The 17,050-nt window shown below is 40.6% G+C and overlaps 1 protein-coding gene across 2 annotated transcripts in view; it reads left to right on the plus strand.

Moving 5' to 3' along the window:
- si (sucrase-isomaltase (alpha-glucosidase)) overlaps positions 1–16,337 on the plus strand; it is a 127,096-nt gene extending 110,759 nt beyond the window's left edge. For both annotated transcript variants that reach the window (XM_034234033.1, XM_034234027.1), the window contains exons 46-48: positions 1,070–1,119; positions 12,252–12,419; positions 15,933–16,337. In XM_034234033.1, coding sequence (XP_034089924.1) covers positions 1,070–1,119; positions 12,252–12,419; positions 15,933–16,010 — 296 coding nt within the window. In that variant the 3' untranslated portion in view covers positions 16,011–16,337. The remainder of the gene's footprint in view (positions 1–1,069; positions 1,120–12,251; positions 12,420–15,932) is intronic.
- Positions 16,338–17,050: the final 713 nt, after the last annotated feature.

Raw genomic sequence — 17,050 nt, forward strand, 5'->3', positions numbered from 1 at the left:
TTTGAGGAACTTTTACTTTACCCAAGTATTTTCATGTCATACTCAATTACATTTTGGCAGCCTATTTCATAGTTGTTACTCCACTACATTTATTTAACACATATATTTACTTTATACATTCTTATATTTTACACAAAATACACAATAGGAAAAACTTTAAAATATGATTATTTGGTATAGATTATAAGTAAGTAACTAAAACCATGATAGGGTTAACAGAAAATGTATTGGCAGCAATTACGTTAAGACATTTTGTGTTCAAAATATTTCACAGTTCCAGCTTTAAATGTGAAGATTTGCTGCTATTGCTCAACAAATATTTACAGGTTTTTTGAGGTTTTGCATTGGGTATTTTTACTCCTAACACTTTAAGTACATTTTCCTAATCGTACTTCAATACTTCTACTTAAGTAACATTCTTGATGCAGTACTTTACTTGTAATTGATAATGTTTACACTCGCATGGTATTGTACTTCTATTCAAGTAAGGAATCTGAATACTTTTTCTAACACTGCATGCAAACACTTAATTATTCAGCCTTTCAAACAGTTAAGCAGCATAGCTAGTCACCCTTTATTGTACCACCATTATTCCATTCTCTGCTCATTTCATCAGCTAGTAATACATTGAATTAATGATGAGCCAATTTTCTGGGAATTAAATAATGAGTCAGTACTGTACGGTAATAACTCACCATGCCCCTTTTAATAATTTTTTTAAGCTAGTTGAATTCTCTTATTCATTCAACAATTCATTGACTGGGCTTGGGGAGTAATGGATTACATGTAACAGGATTACGTTATCTGGATGCAAAAAAATAACTGTATATGTAAAAGGTAACTAGTAATTGTAATGGATTACATGTTTACATTATTTACAATTTGTATTTGTTAATTACAGTCAGTATAATTAATACAATTGCAGTCAAAATACAGTATAGTCCCAGTCCCTCATTAATTCATCCCCCTGATATCCATTCACGTAGTCACACACCTATTTTCTCTGTTTCTCCATTGTCTCCACTTTTGCTCTGTACTGTATGTAATTCACTTTTTTTTCTCTCCTCAGACACAGTCCAGCTCAGAAAATATATGCTGACCTCCTTCACTGCGGAAACGGTGAGTTCAAGGGTCAACTACATGTCCCCCTTATTATTAATACTATTAATGCAGCGAGACGGAGCATGAGCCCTCGCTTTAACATGCAACAGGGCTGCGATTGGTGGATGTCAAGGGTTAACTGTTGGAAATCATTAGCACAGGATTCATGTCCAAGTCTGAGGTGGTGATTTGAATTCAGCTTTTACCCCTTCTGACTGAAATGTCTCACCGTAACACTCTTATTTTTCTGTTTAAAAAAAGTAATGACAAACGCATGCTTTAGTGGCAAAGTGCATATACGCTACAACGCCCCAACATATTTCCATCTGGAGAAATGTACTGGAGTTTCAAAAGCGATGCAAATATAAAAACACAAATGGGCCAAAACACAAAGATTGGCCAACTGTCACTGTTGGCAGAGTATTTTGTCAGTATATTTGATTTGGTTGAACTGGTTACCTATGTTAGCTAGCTTGCAACATATCTGCAATAATATCAATCAAAATCCATCTCTGGGAGATTATAACTCACTATATGGTGCAGTCCTAAAACCCGGGAGTGAGTTAGCATTTTACCACTACGGGTTGTGTTAGAGATTTGGAGGGATAACTGGTCCGCTTTTCAAATCTCCGCGCGTTCCTATGAAGCTGGTTATAATACAGGAAGGAATCCATAGCTACAAAGTAACCGTTAACAATAATCTACTTTAATGGCAATATGACAATGCAATACAATCATTACAATACAACATGATATATTACAGTTATATTGCAATGCTTAAGGAGTAATGCCGGCTTACTCCTGCTCTAGTCCGCATACTACAGAGCTACTTTCACCCGAGGGCAGCATGTGAAGAAGAGGCCAAACGCCAGGGATCCACCGGATATATACCAGAGTAAGAAGGAGGGGTTTGGTGTTAGGTCAGCTGGTCATCTGTTCAGGTCCTCTCATTGGGAGACGCAACGCAGCAGGAAACGCAGCAGGAAACCACACAGGCTCACTTTACAACAAAAGGTCTCAAGGCCTGCATACCTACACCTCCCCCACAGAGCCATAAAACCCTGTTTACTCCAACCAGCCCAGAATGTTTATAGCCATTTGTAGTCCTTACATTTATGAAAGGATAAAACAGAGAAATCAATATAAAACACAAACACAGGTATTGTTTGAACAGTATTCACTTAACTGCTACTATTGATAAGCACCAGAGAAACCCAAGGGACCTCTCTTAACATCACAACCACTGTAGCTTGTTCTAAGTTGAATGCAAATCAGGACATGCTCTCACCTTCCCCCATCTTCCTTTGTCCTCAAAAACACATGTCAACAGGCCCCAAATGCAGCTCACAGTTTTACCCAAATTATTCCCATTTTAAGCTTATCCATAGTTTGCTAACATGAATAAATACAAATATAACTCTACAAATCCCCCTTTTTATCTCCTTCTCCAGAGATAAACTTAGACAAGGCATTTTGAAATATACCCACGGTCATTCTTTTCTACTGTGTCCGTAAATCCATCCGAAGCTGGTATTTAGAGTACTTGAAACCTTCATGGAGACAGAACACCACTTTCCATGGCAGTGAAGGAACCATGAGGGGGTAGCTGAGTGCTAGAATCATCAGCCCCCCCCCCCCCCCCCCCTCGGAGGAATAGCCCACAAGGACAGCTAATAGGGAGGGAGAGATGCAGCTTTCCCTTCACGGGTAGAACTGATCAGAGCGAAGTAGACTCCTCTGCTGCGCCGTCCTGGCTTGCCGTGTCTTTGTCCACCCAATCCGCTGACAGCAGCTTCTGGGCTGCCTGCTAGAGAGATGTCTTCCTCCTCCTCGTCCTCCGGCCCGCTGATGGCGGCTTCCGGGTCGATTCTGTAGAGATGTCTCCAGGGTCCTCCTTCTCCGGCCCGCTGATGATGCCTCCCGGGTCGTCTGCTGTAAGGATGTCTCCAGGGTCCTGCTCCTCCAGTCTGCTGCTTCCGAGTAGTCCACGTCTGCCAGGGCCACGTCCGTCCTGATGTCGTCCCCTGGTCCTAGCAGGTGGTTTCCCCGCCGCACACTGGCTCCCGTGGTACGAGCTGTCCCCCTTTTCTCCCAGGCAGACGGCATAAGAGGTCCGCTGGGTCACTCGGTCGGGGTCGGAGAGCCTGGGGTTGAGCCACTTTGTCCTCGTGCTTCTCGGGTCCCCCTTTTGGCGCCGGTGACCTGTGTGGAGAAATCTGATACAACTCCCTCAAGCCTACGCTCAGCTGTTTTGCCCCACTTGGAGCCTGTTGGTGAGGTGTCTTGAAACAACAGCCGTCTGTGAACAGGTTTTCTAAATTAATTGTAGACCTCCTATCTGCCAGTGCAGCTTCAGAATCTTAATACTTGGATTGTGCCAACTAAATAAGAACCTCAACATCTTTAGGTAAACTAAATAACATATTTCAATAGCTCTGAATTTCTGACAAGCATCTGTGTTTATTTTTAAATGAAATCCTATTTAAAATCCAAATATAATATGAACTGCTAATGTTTCTGGTAAAGAAACACACTAATGTTATGGATTCAAAAACAACCAAAATCACGATGCTAACAAAGTGAATGATTTCCTGGTGATACTGCTTCTACCTGTCAGTGCTTAGATATTATCACGCTGAAAAAATGAATACAGAATTCCAACAAACTGTCATCAAATGTCTTTCTATTATAAATTTAGATGAAATGTATATCCCTATAATGACCTAAACAATGAAGTCTATGGCTTTTACTTCTTTACCAGGCTAGTTACATGATGTTGTCTAAATTAAATTCTGTCTCAATACACTACTATGTTTTAGCTTTAACTGTAATATGTTCTTTCTACATTTCAAACCTCAGTTACTCTAATGTCTGTTAAAATATTACAAAATTGTTTAACTATCACAGGTCAACTTCTTCGGTTTCACAGTAGCCCCTTGGCCACTGCTTCTGTGTTACCTGCTATAATTCAAATCAATATTTAGAAACATCTCAACATTCATCAAACAGTATCTTATCCCCAGATATGGAGCAGGTTAATTACATTCAATGCTCAATCCTTAAAAGAAAAATTTAAATTGTGAATTTTACAGCCATGTTGACATTTATACATTATACTCACTCCCCCTTTTACACATGAAATCATGTGTAACAAAAGCCTGTAATGGGAGGGGAACAAAAACTGTCAGGTAATTGGTTAGGGACATAACGAACATTATTATCATTATTTCCACAGTGAACACTTCAGTGAAAAGAAGTGTTCCTCTCCGTCCTTCAGGCCTAAAAGAAACAGAATCTTCAGATTTTAGTTTTACATTTGCAAACCGCCAACTCATGTGAGAGGAAAATATCACATGTGCGGTTTCCCCTTTTTGTGGAATTTTTAGGAAACCTCTTGTTTCCCTTGGAGCTCCAAAATAATATGTTAGTCCAAAAACATGCTTGGTTAGTTATTGTTTAGAATCATGCAGTTACACTGATCACATGCCGGCATACATTCACACTCACACTGTCTGGTTGTCATGTCAAGTTTGGTCAGGTTCACCCCAGAGTCAGTCATCCACAGTGCCTTGTCAAGTTACACTGTCGGTCAGGGTCAAAGGTCAGTTGGTCTCCGTCTTTTTTGGCCATGTGTCGTGCTCTGCAGAGACTTTGACATTTCAGCATAGGCCAGTATCCTTTGTCTACAAAAATATGTCACGATTTCAACTATAATTTTCAAGATGATTCTCACTTGTCATTGGGACTTCTGCCTCCCACTTTTCCTGAAACTTGGTACAAAACTCACTTCCTTCGAGTACCACTACTAATTAAAATGTCTAATGATCTATTTCAGAAACTTTTGTACAATAACTATTATCTTGAGTCAAAACATTACTAGGATCTGTGTCGCTCTGCATTTCATAGGTCATTATAACTCTGGTCTACTTAAAAAACGATGTTAAACTCTTTAGCAGTGTGTGGAACCTTGGGTGTCCGAACATGCAACAATTACTCCCTCCTTTATCAAGGATTTAAAACCGAAGTCTGGTAATAACTATGCCACAATGGTGAAATCAACACTTTAGATTGGAATTTAATATGTGGCTTGGCACTAGCCATTAATACAAACAAAGATTTGTCCTATAGAGTGGTTCCTAAAACTATCCTTTTAATGGTGATCAATATTGTAACCAATGAGATCGCTACTTTATTCACACGTGAATAAAAATGTCTTAAAGAATGATTTGTTAACATGATGAAAATATTGAAGAATATGGTTCTACTCTGTCAGTGTGTTTTAGGATGATTATCATTTTACTTTAATAGTTTCCTCTTTACTGCTATTTTTAATTTACCAAATGATTAATAAATCTTTCTGTCTTTATGAAGTTAATTCAAGTTATTTAAATGTGCGTTTCGTGAATAAGTGTGTTTATGTGTAACTCACTCATTCCCGTTCTCCTTTCCTCCTCCCCTGGTTTTCTCAAGCCGTGACCCCGGCCTCCTCACTTCTAATCGACCATGCCAACTCCTCTGATTCTGTCTTCTCTTCAGTCCATCAGCTGTTGAATCCATCCGCTGTAACTTTTGTAGGCAGCCATTGGCCCAGTCACATCTGCAGCCCCATCATGCCACTGTTGTTGCACTCCTTTACAGTCTCTCTGCTGTTTTTATGGAGGGCGGATTCTGCTCTCATGTCTATTGTGCCAAATCTCGCGGCGCAGTTTGGAACTTCATGTCCTGTTTGAGGGACCGATGAGAGTATCTCTCTGTATGTCAGCATGCTGGTTTGGGTTCTGGATGCCACAGGTGGAGATAGTTCTGGCTGCAGTCTTGATGTAGTCTTGTTGTTGTTGTTGGTTCAGCTCTGGTTCTCTGTCTGTACGATGGAGAAGGAGGAGTCTCCTGTTGGGTTAGGTCTCGTTGTCTGCTTGGAGGGTCGGGATCAAAGCCTTTCTAACTCAGAGGGGGAGTCCAGGTCCCGGTACACATTACCTATAAGAAGTCTAGCACACTGATGTTAAATAAATCCAACCCTTTCCACTCTGTCTCTTTCTAATCATACTATCTGTCTTAGTTGTTAAATGCCATCTAAACAACATAATTAATGTCTACTTATGATATTACAAAAACTCACTCCAAAAATGGTTTCATCCATTGTTACATATTTACCCAACACAACTCTGAAATACCTACATGTTTCCAGCATCACATATTCCACACACTATGAAAGAACATCTCCATATCTTCTCTCATTTTAAATCCCACTGTTACTTCGAACAATAGTAAACCTGCAGAGCACACCATCGGATCACAGTAATGAAATTTGAATCAAGTGTAGGCCTATGTCTTCTTTCTGAACATTTATTTATATTGTCTACATTTGCAAACAGTTCGAGTGTAAAATGTGTTTTGCACAATGTATTTACACTCTACAGATTCTTGAGTTTACTCATCTCCTGGTGCTGTCGTTGTAAAAAATGTTCAATCCCTTATTGTTTTGTACCAGTTTTACCAAACAATACCGGCCAGCAATGTAATGATTAAACTCTAAGCTCGCATAAGTTTCAAGGGTGTGATACCCCCTTTCAGCCACTAGATGGCAGCAGCAGAAGTTTCAAGGGTGTGATACCCCCTTTCAGCCACTAGATGGCAGCAGCAGAAGTTTCAAGGGTGTGATACCCCCTTTCAGCCACTAGATGGCAGCAGCAGAAGTTTCCAGACAAAGGGAAACGCTCTACCTTGGTTTAATATATAACAGACCTCTGGCTTTAAGCTTTTAGCATTGGTCTGTTATTTAAACCCCAGTTTTAAACGGCGACTCGATCTGATATATCGAGTTTTCAGGTTTTGCCGTGCAGGATTCAAACCTCGCATTCACACAAACTGCACCATCTCTACGCCACTCAGGAATAAACACCTGCAGATCCGCGCCAAACTGCTCTATTTTACGTCACGCAGGACTTTCGTCTACCTGTCGATCCACGTTTACGTTTTGTATATAACTTTCCTAACATAGTAAAATATGCATTGTATATTCCATTTAAACTATAAAAAACACTGTGAAACGCCTACAGACAATCCTAAAGTTTTAGCGTATCCAATTACAGACAGGCGACTTTCATCGTCTGCTTACCTTATTTGCAAAGTTGCAGAGTCCTGCTGATTGTCTGAGATGTTTGAAAGCGTCTGAATTCTTCCTCAGCTTCGTTATCTCTAGACGTCGGGTCACCATTTTGTTGGAGATTTGGAGGGATAACTGGTCCGCTTTTCAAATCTCCGCGCGTTCCTATGAAGCTGGTTATAATACAGGAAGGAATCCATATCTACAAAGTAACCGTTAACAATAATCTACTTTAATGGCAATATGACAATGCAATACAATCATTACAATACAACATGATATATTACAGTTATATTGCAATGCTTAAGGAGTAATGCCGGCTTACTCCTGCTCTAGTCCGCATACTGCAGAGCTACTTTCACCCGAGCGCAGCATGTGAAGAAGAGGCCAAACGCCAGGGATCCACCGGATATATACCAGAGTAAGAAGGAGGGGTTTGGTGTTAGGTCAGCTGGTCATCTGTTCAGGTCCTCTCATTGGGAGACGCAACGCAGCAGGAAACGCAGCAGGAAACCACACAGGCTCACTTTACAACAAAAGGTCTCAAGGCCTGCATACCCACACCTCCCCCACAGAGCCATAAAACCCTGTTTACTCCAACCAGCCCAGAATGTTTATAGCCATTTGTAGTCCTTACATTTATGAAAGGATAAAACAGAGAAATCAATATAAAACACAAACACAGGTATTGTTTGAACAGTATTCACTTAACTGCTACTATTGATAAGCACCAGAGAAACCCAAGGGACCTCTCTTAACATCACAACCACTGTAGCTTGTTCTAAGTTGAATGCAAATCAGGACATGCTCTCACCTTCCCCCATCTTCCTTTGTCCTCAAAAACACATGTCAACAGGCCCCAAATGCAGCTCACAGTTTTACCCAAATTATTCCCATTTTAAGCTTATCCATAGTTTGCTAACATGAATAAATACAAATATAACTCTACAGTTGCCTCGTCTCAGAGTCAAAGGGATCTCTCCGTAGGACTTTGGAAAATATCTGGAAATAAGGTCTGTGGTTGAAACACATTCAAGAGACGGATCACGTTTTGTTCTACGACATTAAATACATCAGCAGTGACCCCACTTGGGATTTTTGAAGAGTTTACGTCTCTGAAAAACGATGGTTGTTACCAAGTGGCTACATTGCGCCGGACACGTAAACACTCCCGCTAAGTTAGTTTGCCCTGTTCTGCTTGAAAGCAAGTACCTGCCTCCTGCAAGCTGTTAAAACAAACGCTTCAACTTGTACAATTTTGAATCTGTAGTTTTGAATATCGATCTAAAGTTGGCGTGACGTTGAAGCAGCGACCCTGCTGTAGTTCCTTTATAGCATAACGTTAGCATTTTGCTTCTGGCGACTAGATTTATGATTCGAAAATGATAAAAGTAGGGCAGACATGTGGATATTATCCGGCTGAACATAACGTGCATTTATCAAACAGGTTCGTTTTCCACAGACCTTATTTCGAGCTATTTTCCAAAATCCTATGCAGAAATCCCATTTCTTTTTGTCGAGGGAACCAGCAGCTTCCTTCCGGATAAATACATTACATTACATTACATTGCATTTAGCTGACGCTTTTATCCAAAGCGACTTACAATAAGTGCATTCGACCAACAAAATACAACCTTGAAGAAAACAGAATCATATAAGTACATCAGGTTTCATAGAGCAAAAACATTTCAAGTGCTACTCAACTGGCTGTAGGTAAGCCAGTCCTTTATTAGTATATTAGTATATAAGTGCTTTGTTAATAGTTCTATTGCTCGAAGTGGAGTCGAAAGAGATGAGTTTTCAGTCTGCGCCGGAAGGTGTGTAAGCTTTCTGCTGTCCTGATTTCAATGGGGAGCTCATTCCACCATCTTGGAGCCAGGATAGCAAACCCACGTGTTTTTGCTGATGGGAACTTGGGTCCCCTTCGCAGCGAGGGCGCAGCGAGCCGTTTGGCTGATGCAGAGCGGAGTGCACGTGATGGGGTGTACGGTTTAACCATGTCCTGGATGTAGGAAGGGCCAGATCCATTCGCAGCATGGTACGCAAGTACGTCAACCCTGGGCCTGCACCACTCTATGCCTACATGCTTCTTTGTTAGTGCTGCATTGAGCGTGATGAGCTTTTCTTTCCAAACACCAGTTGCTCCTATAACTTTATTACAACTAAACTAGTGAAGTATCGGAGAGGAACAATTCAATGTCGTTGTCGTCTTTGCTTCTTATCTACAATTTAGCAGCCTTGTCACTTTTAACAATCAAAGAAAGTGGAACCATAAAGTACATACTATAGGAGTCCATTTGAAGATGTGTTTCCTGAAATGTTCTGAATATAAAAGTAGGAGTCTAAAACCTTAGTTGTTTTTTATGTAACCATCAAGCCATCAGCTCGAGTGAAGTTGCAGTTTCATCTTCCTCAGGTGCAGGGCTTTTGTTGTGCGCACACCTGCGTTTTTTTGTCATGGCTCCAAATGAACGTGCTCGAGCTGAGTTGGTGGGAGTGGGCCGCTGTTGTTGTCTTTATGCAGATCTGGTACTTGTTTTGGCCCTACATTTCATTTGAATTGTTCCTACTCAAACAGACTCTTATAACAAACACCGGCACAAATAGCAGTTTTTATGCTTCATTTGGCAAAAACTCATTTTAAATTGACAAAAAAATTACTTTCTTATATTTGTTATGATCGCCTTTCTTCTTTGTTTTTTCTCGACTAAAGTCGTATCAAAGTAAGATTTCCAGTGTAATGGAAGCAGTGTGTTCATATCTTTACATTAACAATGATATCTGCCCCATCTACAAACTCTAATTTGATGAATATCATTAAGTATATTGTCAAAAAAAAGGACAATAACGGGCCATCCACACGACAGCTTCGACAGCTTCAAAAACGGTTTCCAACGCGTCTGCCCATTCACTTTGAATGGGGTGACGTCACGTTGCCTCGCTTTTCGCCGAACTGAATTGTGGGTAGCATAGCGGTCTGTCTCCGGAGTAGCCAGCGCCAGCCAATCAAATCCCGTTTCTGAAAATATGACAGCTCAAGCCGTAGCCAATCAAACCGCGTCTAAGCTGGGAGAGATATCCCGCCGTTCATTTCTATATTTAAAAAAAAGATGGAGGAGAAACTAATTATCGCCGTAGCAAATCACCCGGTTTTGTATGACCAGACCCTCTTCACCTACCCGGATACAAACCGGAGGAACCAGTCATGGAGGGAGGTGGCAGAGACAGTGGGTGAAACTGGTAGGTTTTCGCCTGTTTGGGAAGTTTATATATATATTGCTCCCATAAAATCCCGGGGGTTTTTGCTTTGTATGTCGGGGGCGGGAGATTCATGTGATTGGTTGTTGGTCGCGTTGCTCGAATAAAATCCCCAAGCTTCAGACACGCCCAGCTCCAAGCTTTTTTTGAAGCTGTAGTGTGGACGCTCCGGGTTCAATTATACAGATAAGACCCACAATCATTGTTCTGTGTACTTACTTTTGCAAAAATGACGGTGCAATTTAAAAACCAAAAGTACGGTGGCCGACAACGGCCCAGAAAAAATCTATTAGGAAAAACCTAATTTCCAAATGTTTTCTAAATGCTATGCATATGTTGTCTTCATTTGCATGTGTTTTGCCACATTTGTGTTTTCATTTGCATCATTTTTGAAACTGCAGCGCATTTGTCCTAATGGAAATGTTCTGGTTTGTTGTAACGTGTTTGTTTGCACATGTCGGCCACCGTAAAAATGGGCACCAACATTGTACCATGCAATACTATCGCCAAGCCACCAAACACACCTTGAGCAAAGCACTTTTATCTGATGTGTGTTCTTACAAATCAGTTAGAAATAGATGGATAAAGAGCTACAACACTTGTAAGATGATTGTGTTGCATCTCAGCAACACCTATTAGAGCCTTAAGAGTTTGTGTTGTACGTGATAAGTTGGGTATAAGCGTTTAGCAGTCCACAGTTTTAGCACACTTTGACTCATGACAGAAAGCCCCTAATCGCTGGCACTAATGGGACTAGCTCAGCCTTATTTGCATCATAGGCAGGCACAAGCACACATTAATGAGAAAAATCACACACACACACACACCCACACACATATCTAGAGTTTACACAAACACACATAGAGCTACCATGGCCAAACATCTGTGGCTGTCCTCTGCCTACCATCAGGCTCATTCCAAAGCAATTTCACACGGCGATAAAACAGACACACTGTCTGATAGCCAAAGGGAGAGAGAGTGTGTGTGTTTGTGTGTGTGTTTTTGTATTTGTGTGTGTGCATGAATGTGTGCGAGTGTGGAGGGGGGGCATGTGTGAACAGGCATATGTGAGAAGATGAGGACAAGTTGGGCAATGAGGCCAGTGCTGCCTGGCAGATTAGTAGATCGTATGCCATTTTGGATGACTATTTGTGTGTGTGTGTGTGTGTGTGTGTGTGTGTGTGTGTGTGTGTGTGTGTGTGTGTGTGTGTGTGTGTGTGTGTGTGTGTGTGTGTGTGTGTGTGTGTGTGTGTGTGTGTGTGTGTGTGTGTGTGTGTTCTGGACCTTCAAAGGGAGGCATTGCAAATTAGCTCAGCCTGTCATCCTTTTTTGAAAAATAAAAAATCTGTATATTTATCTGACCTTGCTATGATCCTCAAATGGTATACAGATAAAACAGTATTTATTCTAAATTAAATTGCAATGATCATCCATGTATAGGACAGAGAACATTTTATATAAGGATTGAGGGTGAAAGAGATTACACAATCAGTATTACCTTACAGAAACATAAAAAAAGACTTTATTAGATTACTGTTACATAAAAGATGGGGATTACTAGCAGGATTACAATGTACATAAAACAGTAAAAAGAGCTTATAGTGTTTGTTGTTCTTGTTGTAATTCAGTTGGTAAACCTATATGTTATAAAAAAGTATGTGTGAGCTTAATTGTGTGTATTAAACTCAATTAGAGCATTTTCGGTTAGATATTATTTAATATCAATCATGATTTGTGTATCTGATTCTAATAATCCTCACTTTGTCTTTAACACTTTTACCACCAGAACTCCTTGTCCAATCAAATCCAGCACATTGACCCCACCGCTGCTGACCTGGTGACCCTGGGTGTGGTGAAAGTTTGGGGCGCAGGTGCTGTTCAGATCAAGAAGGCGAGCATAACGTACCAAGGCAAGGACACGCCCCTGACCATCCAGCACAACCTCGACACTCAGGTCAGTGAAACCTGTACTTGAATTGAATTGCAAGTTATTGGAGAAACTTGTTGTAGTGACCCGATATCCATTTGTTTTTTGTCCTTTGTTTGTGATTCACTCGTGGGGCTGACCGACGAATAGACGCTTGTAGTTTGAGAGAAAAAATCTAAATGTCCAGATGCGATTGAAAAGTAAGATAGTTTATTCCAAAAAGGCAAAAATAAATAAACATTTTTAAACAAACTAGTTGTCATACAAACTGATATTTCAATGTTAAAGCACAATAAAGAACCAAGCTGTGACGCTCCCAACCAGCAAGGTCTAAAAACTGTTTGCTTCAGTCAGCCGCACCAGTAGGCTGCAGCACCTCTCCTTTTATGCTGCAGCATCTCGACCTGCAGAGTAACGCACTCAAATAAAATAATAAATAATATACACCACAGAATCTCAGGTTATGTACTGTAAAAAGACAAGATACTATAATCTAAGGAAATGGCTCCTACACTTGTAGCTTTTTTTTTTTGTTATGGTCTGCAAATGATTTTAGCCTTTGCAGACCATTTACATGCACCAAAACCTGGGAACCACACTACAGGCCAGGGAAAACCCCAAAGTCTATAATAGGGCCCCTTTAATGTCACATACATTTTTTGCGAAGACAAATATTTCCATCTTTCTAAAAATGACTCTCCTCCCTAAATCAATTACAGTCATTCTCAAACAGCATATTTTTGCAATGTCTCATTCCCTGCTCATTTGAACGTAATCAAAACTGAGGAATCCACTGGCAACGACAGGAAAATGAGATGGTAATGAAACAATAATAAGCTAATGTGTATTCAAGTGCACATATCCCATTGCATCCCTCAAATGCACTCAGCTACTTTTCTCCTCAAAATAAACATTAATCACTGTCTAACACGCATACAATCAGTGTCATTGCATGTAATAGTTCACTTTCTGCATTAATAGAGCATAGTTCAGTGATTCTCCTAGCTCATTACATGCGCTCAATTCACCCCAGTCTTCTAGTTGATTGAGCATTTCCCTGCCAGTCAAAAACTGTCACTACAAAAAAGAAAACATAGGTTCACAACCCAACCCCTGCTGTGCCGCACTATGTCATCTAATAGCTGTAATCAACTCAGCATTCCCCCTGACACTTGTTTTGTGAGCTTGACTCAGGACAGCGATTTTAAAGCTGCTCATGTAAAATGATTGTCATTTCCTCTCACTTGCTCCATCATCTGCTCCAATGGTTCAGCGGAAATAAATGTGATAAGAAAATCAGGAGGAATCGTGTTACAAAAGGCCGAGCCGTATGGCCTGTTACTGGATTGTGGAGATTCAGCTGTCCGATATATATGGTTTGTAGTGGCCACGGTGGGAATAGGACAGTGGCATAGTGTCAGTTCTTAACATTAAAGGGGACCTATTGTGCAAAATCCACTTGTTCATGTATTTTGTACATGTGTCCCCTCCGTGTAAAGAGATTCTGAAAGTTTCAGGAAAAAAGATTAACTCGCTTTTGTCCTGATCCATTTCTATAAAAACCTGTCTGAAAATAAGCTAATCAGATTTTGGCCACTTTATGATGTCATAATGATGTTTTGGCTTGTGTAACCATTAGCCAATCAGCGTCCAAGGTAACCCCCCCCCTCCACCGTATCACCTGAATCTCCTCCTTGAGCACCATTGTGTTCTTTGTAACCAAATGTCTCTCAGAGGGGCGTGGGGAGGGGCTCCTTATTTTCATCTAAAGTAACAGACAGAGAATCAGCACTTTGGAAACAGGGCTGAAACAGAGGGGATTATGGGTAATGCTGCAATGATCTGTTTGGTGTTTGGAGCCAAACACTTCAGAGACATGTTCTGTATATATCTGAGACCTATAATGTATTGATGAAAAACAGTATAATAGGGGACCTTTAAAGGAAACTCCCATAGTGTCCAACCAAACAGAGCAGACTGGGCTTTGGTTTCAGACAGAGGGTGAAAAGAGGCAATATGAGAAAGGAGGAGATCATAGGTTCAAGGGAAGAGGATTGAAGAAGGGTAAAGGGCTCTACAGTGAAACAGCAAATATGTTTGGATGGCTGATATGGAGGTCAAGAGTGCGAGTATGAGACAGCAGAAAGAGTTTAAGTAGACGGCATGTGTTTCCTCTTCTCATTTGGCCTTTGATGAAATATTCCTGTCGAGGTTGTGTACTGTACTCAGAGCACTTATCAGGAGCATGAAAATGATAGCGACAGCAGCTCCATAAATAATTGCAGGTGAAAAAGCCTGGAAGACTTTGATTTATAATGTTCTCGGGGAAGACGGACAGGCAGAAGCAAGAAGAGACGGCGGGAATTGCAGATGAAGAAAGTCAGAATGACAGAGGGATTTTCTGTGTGTGTGTGTGTGTGTGGTGTGTATATGTGTGTGTGTGTGTGTGTGTGTGTGTGTGTGTGTGTGTGTGTGTGTGTGTGTGTGTGTGTGTGTGTGTCTGTGTGTGGTGTGTGTGTGTGTGTGTGTGTGTTGTGTGTGTGTGTGTGTGTGTGTGTGTGTGGTGTGTGTGTGTGTGTGTGTGTGTGTGTGTGTGGTGTGTGTGTGTTGGATAGGCAAGGATGAGTGGAGAATAATGAAAAGCAAAACGACAGTGCATCTTTAGAAAGGAGGAAAGGAAGGACAAAGTGGTGAAGGGAGGACAAATGCATCACGAGAAACAGATGGAGAGAGGTATAGAGAAAGAAATAAACCAGAAAAATGGGCGGAGGGAGAGAGGAAGGGAATGCGAATGACACAGTATGGTAATAAGTGGTTTTTCAGTGCGAGACCATCCATTCATCTCCTTAAGTATTGTCTGATAGGGTAACAACTTGAAAGGAGCGGTAAGCAGCTGGCACTGTGTCATTTAAATACAGTGAGGTGGGAAAAGCTATTTCTGTCTGGCACAGGACGTTTGGTTCTGAATCTATACAGGCCTATTATACTGTCATTTGCAATATAACATCATATGTACAAGCACCGGGTTGTTTAACTGTTATGCTGTTTATATATCATACATTAAATAGGATTCATGTATTTTCCCACATTGGTCTAGGAACTTCAACATTACAGTATTACGTGTTGGTACTTCGGGTTTAAGCGTAATTGCTATTACTTTGCATAGCCCCGTCAGCTTTATCAACGTCTACGTGCCTAAGAAACTTGTTTTTAAGCTTTTGAATCAACTGTTATTAGGTCATAACTTGAAATAAAGTTTTCAGGCAAGAAACTGAATATGTTGAACACCAGTACTTTATCTTAAAAAACCATATATTTAAGAATGTACAGCGATGTTTGGAGCTGCCAGCCATTGTCAGCAAGTTAAAAACACAAGATGAATTCATTGTGACAAGAGGTTTTTTTTCTGTCTTTGTAATGTGTTTGTTGGAATTTCATAAAGTACGATATTTTAGTTAATACCGGCCATATCTGTAAACACCCGTATGCATACTTAAAATAAACTACATATACTGTATGTTCTTGTTCTTGTGTCTGCAGGAGCTGATTTTAGATGCTACTGCCTTGTCTGTTCGTGTGGATCAGATTTTCAGGATAACATGGAGCACCACCGTCTGATCAGTTTTTGTGTTTTCCTAATTAAGTAATATACCTCAGGGGTGTCAAACTCAATTTCATCACGGCCACATCAGCATTATGGTTGCACTCAAAGGGCCAGTTGTAACTTTAAGACTATATAAAAAGACATATATAAATATTGAATATATATAAAATAATGTATTACATTTTTGCCTCTGCATTGGATTATTATCGGATAGGGTAATAACTTCTTAATTAACTACTACGTCTGAAAGCAGAAGTCTGGGGCAAATAATTGCAAGTACATTATGCTGCACTGCTATAAAGTATGGTGTAAATTAAATGTGTTTTTTTAACTTGAAATTACCTTTGTGCAGTGCCTTCATTGATGAGCATACCAATTTAAATTTGTTTTAGTATATTTTTGTAGTTTGCCTCAATGTACCTTTAAACCTTCAGTAACATTACATCAGATTGAGTACAGGCAGGAACAATGTCAAGCATTACACGTTTAACAATACATCACTTTGGATGGTTACTGTTTCTAATCAGTCAATACATAACTGCACCAGAGTTCCCGTTAGCCGGTAATTACCGGACTATGACCGGTAAAATATGCTGAAGACCGGCAAATCTAAATCTCTCCGGTCAAAGTGTCCGGTCAAAATAATTTCCCCTTAGCGCAATACTGCATCAGTTGCGCAACTTGCGCCACTTATGTGACAGACAAGAATAGTCAATTATAATGTCTAATGTCCTGTATGGGTTGATTGTGCGTTGGTCTGTTGGTAATGCCTCGGGGTTCCGGTGGGCATGTAAACAAATGCATAATGCTGCGCTATACTTTGCGGCCTCACCCGGTTGCATAGCGACGCTTATTGTTTAGGTGTCTTTTAATAAGCAGGTAGTCATATCATTAGCTAGAACTAGCTAGATCTGATCGATATGGACATAAACGCGACGAGTAAAGTCTAATCTGACGGGAGAGAGATCAGCTGCTGCTGACGAGTCGACACGCAGCTCTGCATGATCACATGCAGTGGTGAGCGAAACAAAACACACACTTCAGGTTAGAATAT

This window comes from Gymnodraco acuticeps, unplaced genomic scaffold (genome assembly GCF_902827175.1).
Source record: "Gymnodraco acuticeps unplaced genomic scaffold, fGymAcu1.1, whole genome shotgun sequence".
NCBI lineage: Eukaryota > Metazoa > Chordata > Actinopteri > Perciformes > Bathydraconidae > Gymnodraco > Gymnodraco acuticeps.